This window comes from Pempheris klunzingeri, chromosome 5 (genome assembly GCF_042242105.1).
Source record: "Pempheris klunzingeri isolate RE-2024b chromosome 5, fPemKlu1.hap1, whole genome shotgun sequence".
Taxonomy (NCBI): domain Eukaryota; kingdom Metazoa; phylum Chordata; class Actinopteri; order Acropomatiformes; family Pempheridae; genus Pempheris; species Pempheris klunzingeri.
The window spans coordinates 27,653,028-27,672,543 of NC_092016.1; the positions used below are offsets into that span (position 1 = coordinate 27,653,028).

Genomic DNA, 19,516 nt, shown 5'->3' on the forward strand with positions numbered 1-19,516 from the left:
TGCCCAGAAGTGCCTGTGTGAGCCATACTCATTTTACCCACCAATAAACCTACTAAAATATGACTAGTGCTTTTGTGCATGAATATAAATCACATTGCAACTGCACAGACTGGCAAAATAACAAAAAAAATAGAACATGAGAATGGGGGGTGCCAATCCAAGTGTCCATTTACATTGTCAACAGTGTCCATAAATATTCTCACATTACCATCGGTCCCACACATGTGTACATGTATGTAAGGCAGTCAGAGGCATTTGATTAGAGCCATGGTGACCAATGCCCACTGGAAATGGATGAATTAATTCGCTAAAGGTTGGTTTATTCAATGGTTTCAGTTTCAATGCCATGTGTAAGAGATGTCAGCCACACTTTGTGCTGTATTATTGTCTTGACATAACCAGTCTATTTACAATGGGCAATTGAAGCAGGGTGAAGATGCTTTTTTCAGAGTACACATGTAAACCATATGTTCCTCCTCCTCTCCATATTTCATTAAAATGGTAAAAGGTCTGTATTTGTATAGAGCCTTTCTAGTCATTTCAACTACTCAAAGCACTTTTACATCACATCCTCTTTCACCCATTCACACAACATTCATTCAGGAGGAATCTAAGCTGGAGGAGACTATTCTTTCACACACATTCATACACTGAAGCTGCTTCAGGAGCAAGGTGGGGTTCAGTGTCTTGGCCAAGGACACTTCGACATGCTGACCCATAGGAGCTGGGGATCAAACCACGACCTTCCAATTGAGGGATGACCCACTGTACCTCTGAGCCACAGAGAGACAATAACTTTGCTACTCTTACATTACAAGGTGATGTATTTTAAGCAACATCATAGCAATTAAATTCCAATTATTAAAGCATTTCTTGACAACAAAGCAATTCTTGCCGAGGTACAATGGCAGGTAAACCATATAATATTCAAGAATGGAAAACAAGGTTAAGTTGCAGTTTACAGATCGATAATGCAGTGTGTTAAGAAAACAGTAAATCAAGCAACATTTGCAATAGTGAGACATCTTTCAATCATCTATGACAAGAAAAAAATGCAAATGCATTGCACTCACACTATAGCTACGGACACTGTGCCGCTTTATTCCTCTGTGTCCTTTCTGTGACTCTGCCAGCATGTATTTACAACATTTGCAATGGACATTTGTGTGGAGCCAAATATGTAGCAAAATAATTTGTGTAAATTATTAATCTAATCTAATGTGTATGTAAAACTGCTCCTCTGCATGTGCACTCACATATTTGTGCATGTGAGAATTGTACACAAATCTGTAATGAGTCCTCTGGTTTGTGAATATGTACACAAATTCCTAATTGTGTGTAAGACATGCACATGTACATGTGTAGAATTCAGATAAAATATACTCATTAACTTAGTATGAAAGGGCTATTCTAAGTAGTTTCAGTCAAGAGCTGGAAAAACAGAGAATTCTTCCATTCCACCACAGCTATACTCATAATGGCTGTCATGTCAACTAAATATAAATTCTCTCTAGTAGCACGGTTGGGGACAAGAAAACAGAATCTTGTCTACTTTCCTGATAATTGTAAAGATAATGTCTCTTGTACATATTCTCAAATCAGTGTGTGCATTTACAGATTTGTGTACACATTCACAAATCTGAGTATGCACATTCTGACTGAGATACACGTTTACATCTTCATCCATAAGCATTGTTACATATTTGGCCCCGTACAATTACAATTCCTTTCCCACACCTCATCACCCAGCTGCTTTCCCAGTCGCTGGAATGTTCTGAACAAGAACAAAAACATAGAGTTTAGGTTAACCTGAGCAAGCAGGCTGCTAGCAAGTATTGACTTGCTAACAAAGACTGAAATAAGAATTCTTTGTTCTACAGCATTAGAGGCTGTTACTGCTGTTGGTGTGCAGTCCGGAGCGTGGGTGAGCAATTGTGCTGTTGTTATTGTTGCTCCTGCTGCAATTCTCCTTGTCGCCCGAAAAGGCTCTGCTCTCAAGGATGTGGATCTTGCCTTGCTCTTCTTTCATGAAGAGGTCTACCAATAGAATCTTCTCCTTGTGGATCTGGAGGCTGATGTCTTTAGGGATGTCTGGAATTAGCCAGTCCACAATGTCGCTCATCAGCATCACAACATTCTGTTAGAGATAAAAGGGAAGGGAATTATGTAATTTGATCATTTTCAGTGAATAACTTGGTTTAGAATCCAGATTCTTTCACAGCTATGTACAGGAATGCATGACATACTATATGTGATGGTGGTGAGGTCAAGTTACAGGAAAATCACCTTTTTTGCCTTAACTTGTTTGGCAGAAGTCAAGATGGTGATAAACAAACATTGCAGACTGTAAAAGTGAGAATCCCATAGCCTTAACCCTCCAGAGTCTTGGGGTAAAATGGCCGTTTTTTACTACTTTTCATTTTACCTTTGTGTTTCCCATTAAAACTGTTTAGCTTGCCTTTCTTTGTGTTTGTGTCTTTGACGCCGACGGGTAGTCCGAGACTCTGAAGAGTTAAACTGTATGTTGGACTGAGATGACCGAGCAATGACAAAACCTGAAAATACTACGTAGCGGTGTTGGCATCATGAACAAGCTCTACCTACTAGGCTCATCCAAATGGGCTGCTTTGAAGTTTGTTTGAGATTATTTGAGCTGACTGCAATTGCAACTGCATTTTGCACATTATTAGATTCCACAGTGGAGGGGATTGTAAGCCAGTGTTGGACATGTTGCAACAAACTGATTGTGAATTAGGTGAGTTTTCATCAGCTGAGGCAAATATACTTCCTGACCTGGTCTCCCTGACCACAATGTTCCAATGTCAAGAAAAATAAGACCTCAGAGTCTCAGTTCAAAATTGAGATCCTACTGATCGGCCCCAGTTGTTTCACTAAAGAGGTCAGTCACTATATTGGCCCCATTGCTAGTAACATCAAGACCACCACTAAGAATAAAGTAATTTTTTGATCAACATTTTAACTGAATAACTTGACCAAAATCTCATATCCCGGCAAAGGTTATGTTATATACCACCATCTATGCTGCCCTCCATGCAAGACACACCCTGCAACACAGGCACTACTTCACACAAACTTAACACCCATCAATATACTGTATATAAGAAAACGAAATCTTGGCCAATGGAAACAAAAGCAAGTAATGTCTTTTGTGACTAACAAACAAGCTCAGAACACTGGAGTATCATCCATAATCCAGCTGGTGTGCTGCAGTTGGCCCCAGGGATGGCCTGCAAGCCAACTGGTGGATTTATGGAGTACGGGTTTGAACTTGTCAGAGGGGTAAAGGTACAAATGTGTTGGGCCCCCACAGATCGATGATGATGTTCCTTTGTCTTTTGGACAAAATGTCTTCTTTTCTGAACTCACAATCCTAGTCTTTAGGTTTTCACCCCTGGTCACCACCATGGATCAATGTGTGTCAACCCCTGACGATCTCATGTCAATACAAGCAGAGCTCCCCCACTGTTCTCTTCTCAACTGGGCTTCTCCTCCTTCCTGGACCCTGCTGAGGGTCTAGCTTTGCAGTTCTATGCCTTCTCCTGGAATCTTCTCCTAAGCTGAAGGCCTTCGGCTGCCTTTGTGACCTGTACAAAGCAGGCCACCTTCCTCACGGCAGTACAACACAAAGTCTGCCAACTGATTTTTCAAGGAAACAGGATCCGTGGTTTTCTCCAACCTGCACCGATCAACTCTGACTTCAGAATCACAACCCTTTCTCCAGCCTGGCTAATCAACGGATTTACCAACTAAAAAAGCAGCGCACAAAAGGACAATTAACAAACCTTGACTGGGCACATATACAACATAGCGTAACTGTACATAGCTACACAATGTTTTAACTTTGTTAATGTATTTTTGATTTGCTTTAATGTTACTCAATGAGTTTGATTGTTGTGATCATGAAATGGTAAATGGTCTGTATTACATCCTTACTAGTCATTTGGACCACTCAAAGTGTAACTACACTACATTCGCCCAGTCAGACATTATTCATACAAGAGGGGACTATTCTTTCACAACACAACACACAAGTGGGTGTCCAAGGACACTTCAACATGTTGGAGCTGAGGATCGAACAGCTGATCTTCCAATCTACATCTGAGCCACATAGTCAGTTTTGATTCTGCCATCTTTGTTGTCTTCATCTCAGCCAGCACGCTGCTGCAGCCAATCTTCCCTTGTTTTGCATATTCACATGTACACACATACTCACACACACACTCTCCCTGTTGTTATTAGGCGTAATTAAATTCAAATCCAATAATCTATTAAAATTATTGTTGTGTAAACCAGTTGTGATGTTACAATCTATGAACAATACAGTATCTACATACAGTTTGTCTGCACTCAGACTTTCCCTGAGTCCTGGACTATGCCTCGAAAAAACAACTGGCAACAGATCTCTTTGCCTTTCACTGATGACAGCTGGAAACTCATCACTAGTATCAGTTATGTCCTGTAGAAATGTGTAAAAAAAGAATAAATATATAAATCAATTGCCCTTAACCTACTATAAATCCATGATCTCCTATATCCTATAAGCAAGTGTGATCCTTTGACCTATTGGGTTGTAAAAATGATTAACATTCAATTTAAACCAAGCAAAGACCAATCAAGTTGGATTCATATTATCGTATAGTATAGGATTCGTATAGTCCCTGCGACAATTAAAAAACTGTTCAAATGGTTTCTACACTTCTAAAAAAAGCATCTCCTGAGTGCAAACATGCTCCTAGGGATATGTGAACTGCTACCTATGGATGCCCTGTAAAATGTATGTTTATGAAATGCATGCTAAACACCATGTTTGATTTATTTCTGATTAGCTAAAATGTATAACTAATTTCCATAAAAGTAACTACTTGAGAGTATATTATTTTCGGTCCTTCAGACTCACCAGAATCATGTTATATCACACCCCAGTCAATCTAAATATAATTGCACTTTCATATTGTATAAAAGCTCTACATAAATTCAGTGCTGTTGTGCTTGCACTCTTAGATGTGGTTATTGTATCACTGCTGAATCCATGATTTTATGAACTGAAAAATTTGAACATCTAAACGTTGTGTGGATATTGTGACACACCTTGTCATCACAACCATATCCACTTATTAGCATACTTAGCATGGTGGTTGTTAGTACTGTTGCCTCACAGCAAGAAGGTTCCAGGTTCAAAGGTTCTTTCCCCCCACGGGCTTCCTCCCACAGCAAAGACATGCAAGTTAGGTTAACTGGTGACTCTAAAATTGCCCATGAGTGTGAGTGGTTGTCTGTCTATATGTGTTAGCCTTGTGGTTGGCTGGCGCCCAAAATCAGCAGGGATTGGCTCCAGCTCCCCGTGACCCTGACGGATAAACGGTATAGATAATGGATGGATAGAACCAAAATTTTAGACTGAGAGAGAATATATGTTGGCCATGAAGGAGGTCTCAGTGAAGAGGTCATCCGAAGGAGGCTTAATCTTAAACCTGGAAGCGTGGAAACACTGAAGCATTCGATTTATGAGCAAAACTAAATCACCTTACCTGGAAAACGATGACAAAGGCCAGTCTGACAGCAAGCACTGTCCAGAATTCCTTGGAGATCTCATATGGAGTTGTTGACCAAGGAGGTTCTCTGTAGTCCTTATACCTTTAGAGACAAAAGGGCACATTTTTTGGTTTGTTGTTACATTGATAATCCATAATCCATTGATTGATATTCCAACTACTTTTTTCTTGTTTCAATTTCCTATTTCTTAGCTGCAGATGAAATTCTGAGCTTAAATTGGTGAGCCTGGTGACTGAATAACTGCCTGTCTCTATTTTTCTGGTGGCGTGGCGTGCAATGACAAGTGAAAGCGTAAAGAAGTTTGCAAAATCACACCTTTCATAGTTTTGTGTATTTGTATGGTACATTGTTTTTCATCTACTGCAGATTGATATGAGCATCAAAATCTGGTGACCTGGAGTTCCTGTCATGGACTGAATGTTGGTATCAAACTATTAAGTTATGAGCATCCCTGACTTAAGCGATAGTGTTACTAGTGTAAGAGTTCAACTAAGATGAAAAGGATTGGTCATTGCAGTTCCTGAGATTTTCAGGATTTCAGAGAACATATCATAAGCAGCCTATGGCAGTGATTTGTGTGATATAGCGTGAGAGAGTTGGGGGGTGTTCATTTTTCTGCTAGTTTGGGGAGTGAGAGTTAGAGACCTAACAGCAAAGATAACAAGTTTGTTGTTTTGGTGTAAGCTTCAACCCACAGCAGCCTGTGTACAGTTTGAAACAGATTACATTCCCTACATTCCCCTTACTGACGGACATTCTGTTTTATGAGTGAGCAGAGTGAGCAGATGGAATCCACATTGCACCTCCTGGATCTGAGATTCGCATATTGGTCAGAACCAGGACCCTGGTCTGTCAGTCCACAGGCCCCGAACTCCATGCAACACTGAAGAGGCGTGTCAGTCAGAACTGCTCGGTAGTGTCCAGAGCCTTCAGCATCTCAGGTCACCATTTCTCCTACCCATCAGGGTGGGGAGTGTGAGGCACCAAGGGAAAGACCCAAATGCATGCAGACAAGGCGGATAGAAAGAGCTGGTGGTCAGATGATTTGGAAAGGAGGAAAGTCCAGCGGCAAAGGAGAGACAGAGGGTACATCCAAAGTCACTTATTTGGTATTTCCTCGCTCCTCGATTAGAGTCGGTCTGGTCCGCCATCTTGAAAGCCGCCCCAAACCTCGTGTCTGTTGTCAGGAGCGAGGGTTAAGGAGAAATCTCTGATGATCTCTGCCATGAGTGAGCATACGCAAGAGCAGCCTTCACAGAAGTCTGTTACTCATCTGTTACTGCTAGGGAACAAAGAAAATTCAGCTCAAACGCCAACTGAGATGACAGCGTGGAAAGCCTCCCCTCTGAAAAGTTCCTGAAGTAATATTTGATATTCTAACAGAAGTCCTGCACAAAATGACAGAGCTCAATAAAACGAGAATGATGACATGGTTCGGGGACTAGAAGTTGGCTTACTGTGTAAGACAGAAACAGTGGAAAGAATCTGTGAGGTTGAGAACTTTCAGAACTGACTAGGATGCTCCACTTGTTGCCACAAATACCTGAGACAAGTCAGGGTGTTAGAATGTTTTTAGAATGTTTTCATGACATTGTTTGCATTCAATACATCCCAATACATGGGACCATGGAAGACCCCTCTTACTCTGCTGGAGTTATCATTTTTGCAGCCACAGAGGTGACAAGGAGTCCACAGAGAGACAGTCAGAGATGTCATAAAGACATAATTTATGTCTTTATGAGTTATTGGCACATTCCCAGCTGCTCATGCATTACCTCTAGCTCTGTTTCAGGACCGTTATGTTAGTATGAGAATCCTGGCTCCGAGCCACATTAATCTGTGGCTAGTATCAGTAGCCAAATGCTAATGCTGGGGCTCCTGTGAGCTGTGAAAAGGCCAGTGTTGGCATGAGAGGAAGAAAGGCTGATACTAATTATATCTGGACCTCACCTTAATCCTCTGTTTGGGGTCCTGCGGCCCTACTTATCCTGGTGTATTTACTATTAATGTGGCCATTGTCGCTATATGACTTGTGCAAACTTTGCACTCGCCACCTTTCAGGGAAAGCAGCACTCGCACAAAACAACATAGACAAGATAGAGCCTCCTGCAGATTTACAAATAAACATGGTTTCTACATGATTTTTTTCAAACAATCTGACTGAAGGTAAACAAAGAAAGTAAGTGCCTGGGGTGGCCATAATGGTTAGCCATAATGGCCGTTTCAGGAGGCCTCTTTCTTACTTTTTGTCAGACTCAGACTTTGAAAACATTCATGTAAAAATCATGTTAATTTGGAGATCTGTAGTAAGCTTGTCCAACTTGCCCTGGTGTACATTATTTTGCACAATTCCTAATTTTCCTGAATCTGTAGCTGGTGAGTATAAACAGATGATATATTTCAGAGGTCTATAAAAGTTTCAGAAACTCTGATTTGTAAACAGCACTACACTTCCCAAATCTCAACAATGTCTGTCTGTCTGAGTCTTGTTAACTTAACCATAAATTCAGCTTAAAGACATTTTAAACCACTGTCAATGTATTTTGGATAATGTATATTAACCCTTTCATGCACAGAGGTCACTACAGTGTACAGCTATTCAAAAGCTGTTTTCTTGTATATGCATGAGTTTTGATGGCATAGTTGCACATCAGCCACTACAGTGGATGTTACTGCATCATCTCATCCACTGCTACCCAGTGGGAAGCCAAGATGGTCGACAGACAGCCAGAAACAAGTTGCTCATTTTTTTCTGTTCAAACCTTCTATAAAAAGAAACCCTTGCAGGTAAGAAAAATATAGTGACATCAAGTAACATCTAAGGAGTCCTGCAATTTCCAATTTTCCAAGTATTGATTTTATATTGGGAGGAAATTATGATTAATCACATGTCCACTGAATTGTACAGCATACATCACTGGCTATATTTCAACTACTGGACATGTAAAAAAAAAATAGTTCAAACCTTGTTTTTCAGCCTAAAGAGGAATAAAAACACTAAGTAAAACAGTCCTGACTGATCATGATTCATGCATGAAAGGGTTAAAGCAGCAGTTGAAAGCTGAATGTACTAAAACTGTCACTATATCCTGACAGTAGTATAGTACACAGGTAATCTTTGAAAAAAACAGCTTCCTTTGGCCCCTCCTACTGTGTCACTTACAAGAACTCACCTCGCTTGAAAGAACACAACCAATCAACCAATCAGAGCAGGATGAACTATTATAACAGAATATTCCAACAGAATATGGAAGTTAAGCGCTGCGCTTCATTATTCTTCCAAGATTTTAGGCTATAGGCTGAGGGTGGATGGATGGATGGATGGATGAACAACAAAAAAGGAAAAAGGTTCTGTTTTTCATTTTTGGTTTCAAATGAAAAAAAAGCTATGAACCACTTTATTCTGGTATCCAAAAAGGAATAACAATAAAACAAATTGATCTACAAATCAATTTGGACCATTTTGATTGTTTTTTCGTTTGTTTTTGTTTTTTTGGAACAAAGACCACATTCATGTTTCTAACTAACTAACTAACAAACTAACTAACAAACTAACAAACTAACTAACTAACTAACAAACAAACCAACTAACTAAGAAACTGTTAGCGTATTGTTTGCGTCTTGCTCTGATTAAACAAATATACACATAAAGTGTGTTAACTTGTGAGCTTTACAGGTGTTGTTAGACGTCCTCAAGCTTCCAGGCTTTATGCTGCGGTAGTTGCCTACTGGCTCTAGTGTATGAGAGTCATGAGAGTGGTATGTTCTCATCTAACCAGGGAGGTGAATATGTGAATTTCCCAAACTGTTGAACTATTCCTTTTCAAGTATACTTATAAATATAATCTTCTTACAGTAAGTGCTGGAAATCAAGCTCAGCCTGGACTGGATGATATATGAAATATTAATGGAGGGGTGGGGGAACAAGTGAGAAACTTGGCTTCTATTTATTTCTTGTGTTGTCATTGTGTGGTGAGAAGTAGTAAGGGTATTGGTTTATCATTTTGGTCCAACTATTATCTGTACTAAAAACATTTATTGAGAAACAATGGTAAAGAAGAGGCCTTCCTGAATGTATTTTTTACTAGAGTCACTGAAAACCTTTTTAAGGGACCAAAACCAATAATGTATCCAAATAAGTAACGTCACAGGCTGATATAGCAAATCTCCATTCTACAGACTATAAAACTATTAATGTCTATTATTGCAGTCTGTCTTGTAAAAGCAATACTGATTCTAATCAGATATGTGATATTGCCAATGAAGATGCATATACGTGTCTAAGTGTAAATGAAAGTGCATTAAATTAAATCTGGATTTCATTCAGATATGAGACCTTTAATATCTCAAAGTCACAAGCTATGATAGGCAGTACATATGTGGAATGTTTGTACTGAGTTAGTAGACAAATGTATTGTTAGTTTTTTTAATTGACAATAATTTGGTAATCAGTGTTCTCCAGTGTTATCATAATGAAAGGATAAGACTGGAGTCATTCATAGCCACACAGGTTCTTTGAACACTGAAATATTGCAGCATTCTGAGAACAGCAGCTGGGGAAAGTCACATCCAAGATGACTGTCTTCACAATCTTACAGTAAACAGTCACTTTGGCATGAGACTGAGGCAGTGGATTGTCTCAACATTGATCTAATTTGAATTATTATAGTAAATAACACATTTCAAATGACAATGGAATATTGTCATGTTATACATGGCTTCATCATGAATGTGAAAGTAGTGAAATGAGACTGATTTCCCACCTGCAGATCTCAACGTGGTAGCCAAGGTGCAATGGATCCATGGTTTCTTTGCCATCCTGGAAGTGGCTCACATTAAAATAGGATAGCGTATGGTTGACAAATCCATGCATGGAGCCATCAGGGCTGTACATGTACTGGTATACCATCCGAGGGATGAAGTCTGAAGTGAAGGAGATGACAAATGCCTAGGAATTGTGGTTGGGGAGGCGGTGGTAGGGGTGGGGGGGGTCAGACATTAGGGACAAAGATAGGAGTCAGACTAATGTTAATAAATATGTCATATTGCATGTGCAAACAAGACTGGAATGTGGAATGTAACAACATACAGTGTCAGGTTGAAATGAAACAATTGACTGGACAGTAGTTAAACTGAAGATGTTTCATTACTCCAAACTCTCCACTCAACACTGTTAACACCTTGCTGAGACACATGAACATCATGGGAGACACATGAACACAGGTGTGAAATGATGTAAAATCAACAGAGAATGGCAATGTGACTGACTGGGTTCAGTACTGTTGAAACAGACTAGTCCATACAACATAGTACAGGTGATAACAGAGCAGGGGGAACTGTCTTTACTTCATTTATCTTTTATCTTATTATTTTATTCAGTATTATCTATATGGTCTATTTCAGCTTTCCCTTGTGAGATTTAGTGTAAATAAATCAGAACACAAAAGATGCCTTTTGTGTGTGCCAAGCCAAGTAAGTCCGTTTTGAGAAACAGAGTTCCCACTTTAAATTTGCTTTGTATTTATCAGAAAGCAGGACAGAACGTATTACACTGCAGTTTATTTTGCTACTTCAGAATCACACGTTGCAAACTTTTTCTTCTAAAAAGTCTTCTATTTTAAATTAAAGACGCTGACTGTGGCTTTTTACGGGTTGAAATGTTTAAATTATCTGTTGGATAATGCAGTGTGCAATCTTCAGTCCACAAGAGACTGAGCTCACAAACTTCTTCGTCAGTTACACATCATCATCAAACGTCATCAAACAGCTACTGATAAGTTGGTCTGGGGAGGAGAGAGCATAGAGGACATAATTCACTGAAAAGCATGAAGTTAAGAAGTTAACCTCCTGTTGTCTCTAACTTATCTGTGAGAACTCATTGTAAATACTGATGTGGTTGATCATACAGCTGTTGTGATTAACATGCATTTTTAGAGATTTTGTTAGATGACATGGTGATTATATAGTAATAATCTGTAAGTAACTACTGTAGTGATCCATGTCCATGTCTGTGTTCTTATTGCAAGTCATACAGGACAGTTTTCATAAATTATTACAAAACATGAAATAATATAATCCAAGATCTGAGGACTTTTTCTGTGCTTCACACCATTTTATGTCCTAGTCTACAGTTCCTGCTGTCTTTTGTCCACTTAGATTGTAGAAATATGCATTTCTGAAATGTTACTGAGCCAAATGCTGAGGGAGAATTACAAATTTTGTCAGTAACTATGCACTTTAACTATAACCTCACGTATATTAACTATATAATTTCACTATATTTTCGGCAGTGGGGCTGCCCTGGATATGTGTGTGTTATATAGTACATAGTTCAATCTGAAACTTGCATGGAAATAATACTGCAGCACTGTAGCATACTGGCTTTGAAGAAATGCCAGTCAATGCTTCAGAGTTCTGAGGTTGACAGTATTTGTTAACTCCATTGTTTACTTAATTGGAATAGTTGGTGATCACCATGGGCGAATCATGTCACATAACTGAATGTAAGAAAGGAAGAAAAGATAGCTGTAAAACCTATTGCACCTCCTACTGCTGCTGCCACTTGAAACTACTACTATCAATGCTACCATCAGAGTGTGCCTGTAACAGCAATGCCTGTAATAGTTCCTCATCAAGTCGCCTTTTCACATTAACTGACAAATAGTTTCCAGTTAGCAAATGGCTCAAAGCAAAAAAGTCATTTTCAACATTTTCCATTCAACTGTAGCTATGATGAGAATCTAGTTTATAACCTGGTGCACACTATTTAAGGTCCACATACACACATACAGACAGATATGGAGGTGTGACTCTGGCTGATCATCAAGTCCACTTTGCATTATGTTACAAAACTTTTGTTATAAATATGATACTATTATATCATTTACATACTGAACTTATTCAGAGATCATCAAGATGCAGTGTTATTACTAATTCAGTTGGACTAGATATTTGATAACTTTTAGATATATTTTTTTACAACCCTACTTTGCAAACTGTAAGAACTGAAAATCACAAGCCTCATTTTCTAAAATCTATCTTAAATATCTGAAACAAACCAACATCTTTACTTTTTGTTAATATACATCATCTAGATGCAGTGTAATTACTAGTTCGAGTGTACTACATATGTGATATAGCCAGTAAATATACCTCTTTATGAAACTGTTTGCAACAATAAGATGAAAACCTCTACTGTGGTCGTGATTTATATAATTGTATGATCAGTTAATAACTTCATTTCACTGGGCTGTAGCCCAATATTAAAGATTAAAGATTTTTTTGCAGAGTAGAATAGTATAGGCTAGAATAGTAGGCTAATAGTTTGAAATGCAGGAACCTGAAAAAGGAAATATGGACTGTGCTGTGGATAAACAAATGAAGTGTAGGTCTATGAAATACATGAAGGTGCAAAAATGAAATGTGACAGGGATCACAGTCTTAATTCCAGTTTGATGAAACATATTAAAGTGACAAGTGCAAGAATTAAATGAGGGATTTGACACACACACACGTTTGAGTGCTTTATTGTTTTAAGAAAGTTAATTTCATTAAAATCCTCCACCACATATTCTACTAAATGTAAAATTAAATGAGCAACCTCCCATGTTTCAATCATATGCTGTAAAGAGCATCTCTTAAAAGACACAGGGGACACTGACAGCAGAGAGCCTACAACAATAGTCAACTGTGCCCACAATACAGTGTATTAAAAAAAAAAATCTATATATTTATCTTGATTTTCTTAGGACTGAAGGAGAAATAAATTAAAATGGATGGTCATAGAATTAATTGGTCGTATTGTTTACTTATCAAACACATGTTTTTGACTGGCAGTGGACACTCCACAAACTCCACAAAAAAGAGGAAAACAAGGATATAATATCATAATCAAATATTGAGTAATGTAGCGGTTATAGTTAAAAAGACATAAAGAAATAAAGAAATAAAAAGACAGCATCTGTCCTCCTAGGTCTAGACCTAGACAGATAATCCAATTGAAATACATTTGTCTGAAAACCAGGCTAAGTGCTGAGGTTGAGCACTGTCAAGTCAAACCAAGCCCTGGAGCAGATGTGTTCAGAACTCGCCAGCTCGCCTAGAGTTTGCCCAGAACATTTAAAAGCAGCGCACAGCACAGCATCACATCGAGGGCAGTCCAAAGTTAACAGAGATGTCGGTAAATGCCGTTTATTTTTGTTTTGTTGCCTAATGACTGACCTGAATGATTGAAAATTGGAACCAATGGAATTCTAACTGAATTGTCTTACTAATGTGCAGAACGTGAGAAAATTAACCTGTTGAGCCCAATTGGGATCTGCAGGCAAGTCTTTTAAAACACAGCAGCCAGCAATAAACTCATCATGTACGAACATATGCATGTTGCACATCAAATTAAACAGGACAAACTCAGCTACAAGCTCATGTGAACCATTTTTACCTAAACCAAACACAACTGCAACACCAAGCAAACTAATGACCGCATATGAAAATCATCATTGCACCAAGTATCCAAACATTTTCGCTGCTCCCGGTATGTAGCTTCATGCTAGACACACAAGCGAGGTGTCGCATGAAAGCGGAGACTCCAAGTATTCCAGCAGCTGCTCCATGTCGCTATACGACCAACACTCAGCAAACTAACAGCCAGAGAACAGCAAAAATTCAATTCAGTTTTATGACGTCATAACCATAAATGATGTCTTACCTTTGCTGTGTTGCGCTATTATATAAATAGACCCTGGTTGTAGAGATATGTCCTATTAACTTTGGGCATGTCATTTTTGAGCAGAGGCCCAAAATAGAGGCTAGGGCTCAACAGGTTAAAGGAAGAAAAAAGGACAAGCTGTTTGGTCCAAAGTGGAGTCCAATTAAAATCTCTGGGTAGACGCATCCATCTCTTTCAAGTGGGGAAGCTGCACACATTTGAAAGATAACTTGGCAAGCACTATACAGCTCCTGATGATACAGAAGACTGTCGGGACAGCCCTGGCCCAATTAAATGGATTGATAATGCCCAGTCATCTTATGTATAATGTATTAAATAGCAAAACCATTAGATGTAACTCTTGTAATAATCATCTGACCCTAGAGATAAAATCATCCAGACAGATGAGCAAACTAGAAGTGGTTTCCACTGTATTAGGAGGGAGGTGCACATTTCTTCATGTTTATTAACATTTCTAAAGTTAATCGACAATAAAGATAGGCTTTGCTGTTGGCTTTTCAAATAGTTTAAAAAAGAGGAAGACGAAGATGAGGAAGAACCTTGAAAGTGAACAAAAAAGTCGAGGGAACTGTGGTGAAGATATTAAGGAAGAGAACAAAAGAGAGGGAGCAGCAGCCGAGAGCTAATGCGTGAATTAGTGATGTTAGACCCTTAAAGAGGAATGTGGTAACTCGATTCACAAGCAGTAGGCTCGGGCTAAAGCAAGGAATTAGGCCCACAGGATCGTGATTGGTCCTATTCAGACTCCCTCAAGCTGCTAGATCCAGATTGTTCCAGATCGTAGACTCTGTTTTGCAGGTAGTCATGCTCCATGTTTTTTAATACTGTTTCGTCAGTAGTTTTGCTCCTGCTAATGCCTATTTTCCTGTTCCCACAAGAGACTTGACTTGAGCCTCTGTCAACCTGCCTTGCCTGAGTCATCAGTCAGCCCGGTCCCTCAACCTCTCCAGCCGTTACCGCACTCGTCGTGGTCTCCTCTGCTCTGGCTCTCTTCACTTTGGACACCCCCTCTGCCCTCAGTACCTGCTCTGCAATAAACTACCAAATACTGCACTCTCTGCCTCTTGTGTCAGTCACCTAGGTTCACCAAGAAAGACTAACAGACTTTTTAATTTGCCCAAATGTCTACATTTCAGTCCATATAAAATCAAACTGGATTATGTTTGACAAGCAAAACCGGAAACCAATCTAACCCTAGCAATCTATCCATCCATTATCTATACAGCGTATGTGTCAGGGTCGTGGAGTCGCTGGAGCCAATCCCAGCTGACTTTGGGCGAGAGGCAGGGTACAGGGTAGTCCTGCTTTGTCCTGACGCCAGCCAACCACAGGGCCAACACACAGAGACAGACAACCACTCACACTCACAGTCTTTGGGAGGAAGCCGGAGTACCCGGAGAAAACCCACGCAAGCATGGGGAGAACATGCAAACTCCACACTGAAAGACCCTAGGTTCCAACCTGGATTCGAACATGGAACCTTCTTGCTGTATAACCACCGCACCACCGTGCTGCCCCTAACCCTAACAAGTGAAAGTGAATCCAATTCAGTATGGTGCATACACAGTTGTCATAAGAGAGAAATACATATATTCATATTGGCTGACAGCAGTGGTGGAGGAAGTATTCAGATGCTTTCTTTATGTAGTACAAATACCAATACCACGCTGTCGCTCCACTACTCCACTTGTATATGTCCTGCAACAGTGGACTACAAAAGTATACTTTAGTAAAAGTATTATCAGCCAAATTTAAATTTGGTAGAAAATTTGGTTCATTTTAATATTTTTAGCCAGGTGTTGGTAGGTCAGCACATTTCTTCATGGCTCTCCTTTTTTGTAAATTCATACTGTATGTGCTTTTGACAAGTTATTATGGCCATGTGAAGACCTCTACTAGTTATACTTCCATAGAAATCATATAATAACCAGGTAATTTCCTTTGCTTTCAGTTTCTTGTTTATTTTGAGGGATGTGTCATGTTCTTGGGGTGATTTTTGATCATTTAGCCAGTATGATTTACATGAGCCTATAATACTTACATTTATGCATTTATTTATGTCTCTATACTTTTTTTTCTCTGTGATTTCATTTCTTCATTGATTTTCCTTTATTTGAATATTCTATGTATGTAGAAAGATTAACAATTAGCAATTTACAGTTTACAATTATGGATGTGAGTGAAATTGCATTATCATTGCATCATTTCAGATGTGATGTGTGATGGAATGCAGAGCCAAAGAGAAATCAGAATACCAACAGACTGTACAATGCATGCATTGGCATGAATACATTCATGTTTTACTTACATTGATGATCACAGCCACTTTTGTTACTCCTCTTAATATGTTGTACCATATACCTGTAGACACAACAATATGTATCAACGGCTGGATTTTAGAGATAAAATTGATTTCTTTCTTTCTCAACAATGAACAAACATGATTACGGAAAGATTTACAGCAACAACATTTTATAAAGCTCCTACTGTAATCCTTTATATTTTCCTTTTTATAAGAGCGACAGTATATTGAATATAACAAACCAATGTCTTTGGCTCTTGCTGCCACTGGTCTTCGCAACTCTGCCACAAATTTCTTGGCATCAAGTCGTATTTCAATGATGTTGTTCAGCAGTGCAAAGAGTGGAGCCAGGGGGAAGGAGGCCACGAACAATGTAACGAAACCAAACTGGATGACTGGACACAGGGGAAAACAGAAGAACATATTAGTCATCACTACTACCTGTGCACCTTATATCTCTGGTTAAATCCAATTAAATCCATACTGCGGTTACTAGTAGTAATGGAGTGGTAAGGTACTGGAAATCAGTTTTCCTCATTTCAGAGCTGGGGAAGATTTCCCTTTTTAAAGTTTTTCTTTTCTTTTTTTTAAACTATTTTTAGTGGAACACTTTGCAAAGTCTGTTGATGTCAGGACAATAAACATCACTGACTGTATTTCTAATGCATATGAATGATGACTGAGATGCCACTGCTGTTGATGGTTTATAGGTACACATGTGAAAATCCTCACTGATGTGGGACACGTCTCGTCTTTTAAATGACAGATCTGATGACTGGAGCAGGCAGATGCACTGCAAACATGTAAACAGAAAATCAGACGTATTTCCTTACTCTAGTGCAAGTGTGCTCAGTGTTATGAAGACTGAGATTATTAAACAGAATAATGTTCATTCACGGCTTTATAATTCTAACACAAAGAATGTATTTCTGTATTTCAGTATTTCTGCCTTTGTGCATAGTTTTAAGCGTGAATCTGCACATAGTTTCATGCATCTGGCCTCTGGTGTTCCCTGTGGTAACACAGATATGCTGATGCCTGCATCTCTAGATGTCAGTGATGACCTCTGACTTTTTCAAATAACTCACAGTGTTAAGCCCCTGACAGCTGTCTGCACTGATGACTTGTATTGCATGGTTGTAAATGACATCCAGTGGTTTAAAGGTAGTGACAGTACCATAGCATGCAGGATATCTCCATAATCCAGTATAGATAGTACACTGGATTGTAAATAGCAGACCAGACCAGAATTAGGCTTGGCCTCCAGTAGAGCTGATGGTATACAAGGTGGGAGGGAAAGGACCCAATATTAATGCTCTTCTTGAAACTTCATCTTTGCCTTGATCAGCTATTCATTTGAAACTATGAGCAACACCAGTCTGTACTAATCTGATCTGAACTAAATGTAAGAACAGTTCTATGTTATTGGTGGAAACAGCGTTGGCTTTTTCCTGTTAATAGCACCACAGCAACACTAGACAGATTGTTGTACTGATTATTGTACATAATCTTGCCTCATCATTCTGTTGTCCGCTTAAACATGGCCGGTGAACGGAAGTGAGGAATGCTGTGTGTTCCACCAATCAGCGTTCTTCAGCACACAGCCCCACCCCTCAAGAATTCCAGGCAATCTGAAAAGTCCTACCCCCGTACTAGGTACTTTTTTCAGAGAAAGTTTGAACTAAGAGAAGAGACCATATTTCTCCTGTACTGGCTTCTCTTCATTGGCTTCCAGTAAAATCTAGAATAGAGTTTAAAATCCTTCTCCTCACCTACAAGGTTCTTAATGTTCAGGCTCCATCATATCTTAAAGAACTCATAGTACCGTACTACCCCACTAGAGCACTGTGCTCCCAGACTGCGTCTTGAGATAACGCTGTTATGAATTGGCACTATATAAAAAAAAGATTGATTGAGATTGATTGATTAAGAATCCCTACCACAGCACCAAGATACTGGCAAATGCATAACGATGCAAGAGCTGCCTGAGGGTCTCAAAACTTTGAACCCTGACCAATGTAAATGGAACGTAAATTAACTTGATCTGATGAGTTAATCAGCCTCTTGATTCGGTCAGATGAAAGATGGCTGGTCTTTGATTCACTCAGGTGTTAGCTCGGTGTTTCCTATAGAAGATCTGTATCAACACAAAGTTAAAGACAACATATACTCATACATGTGAGTGTTTTGCTTCTGTTTTTTCTAGTGCTGAGGACACAAAGTAGTGTGTGTGAGCAGGAATATCATGTGTGGTACTGACTCATTTCCATATATTCAGGTGTTAACCCAGCGAACGGTTCCAGGAAGTGGTCAGTTTCATATCTCTGCAGCTTCTTCTGTCTCTCTTCTTCTTGAAAAGCCCCTTGCTTTGACCGAATGTAGCGAATGAGCTTCTTCAGCTTGCTGAGGAGCACGCACACACACACACACACACACACACACACACACACACACGCACACACACACACACACACACAGACACGCACACACGCACACACACGCACACACACACACACACACGCACACACGCACACACACGCACACACACACACACACGCACACACACGCACACACACACAGACACGCACACACGCACACACACGCACACACACACGCACACACACACACACAGACACACACACACGCACACACACAAATGAAATGTGAACACACAAGAATATACAAATTTTGCCCTCTTTCCTCTGGTGATGGGAAGCCATGCTTACATGCTAATGGTGGATAGGTATGAGATTCATTTGGAACATAATTCATTCAAAACACAGGGTTTCACAACAAAATGAAAGTTGTAATCCCAACTGCTTCATAAAAAACGCTTTAAGATACAAACAATATAAACATTTTGGATTAATGTAGTTTTGTTCCTTTTATTATTTTGCTGATCCCCACTGTGA

The 19,516-nt window shown here is 39.4% G+C and overlaps 1 protein-coding gene across 2 annotated transcripts in view; it reads right to left on the reverse strand.

Annotated features, from left to right (window-relative positions):
- Positions 1–544: 544 nt before the first annotated feature.
- LOC139201484 (anoctamin-1-like) overlaps positions 545–19,516 on the reverse strand; it is a 62,392-nt gene continuing 43,420 nt past the window's right edge. The window contains exons 20-26 of one of the 2 annotated variants that reach the window (XM_070830812.1): positions 18,865–19,007; positions 16,847–16,999; positions 16,611–16,663; positions 10,338–10,522; positions 5,550–5,655; positions 1,897–2,137; positions 545–1,774 (exon numbers count right to left, since the gene is read on the reverse strand). In XM_070830812.1, the coding sequence (XP_070686913.1) occupies positions 1,680–1,774; positions 1,897–2,137; positions 5,550–5,655; positions 10,338–10,522; positions 16,611–16,663; positions 16,847–16,999; positions 18,865–19,007 (976 nt within the window). In that variant the 3' untranslated portion in view covers positions 545–1,679. Of the gene's footprint in view, positions 1,775–1,896; positions 2,138–5,549; positions 5,656–10,337; positions 10,523–16,610; positions 16,664–16,846; positions 17,000–18,864; positions 19,008–19,516 lie in introns of those variants that run through there. The other variant, XR_011584314.1, reaches the window with a different exon arrangement.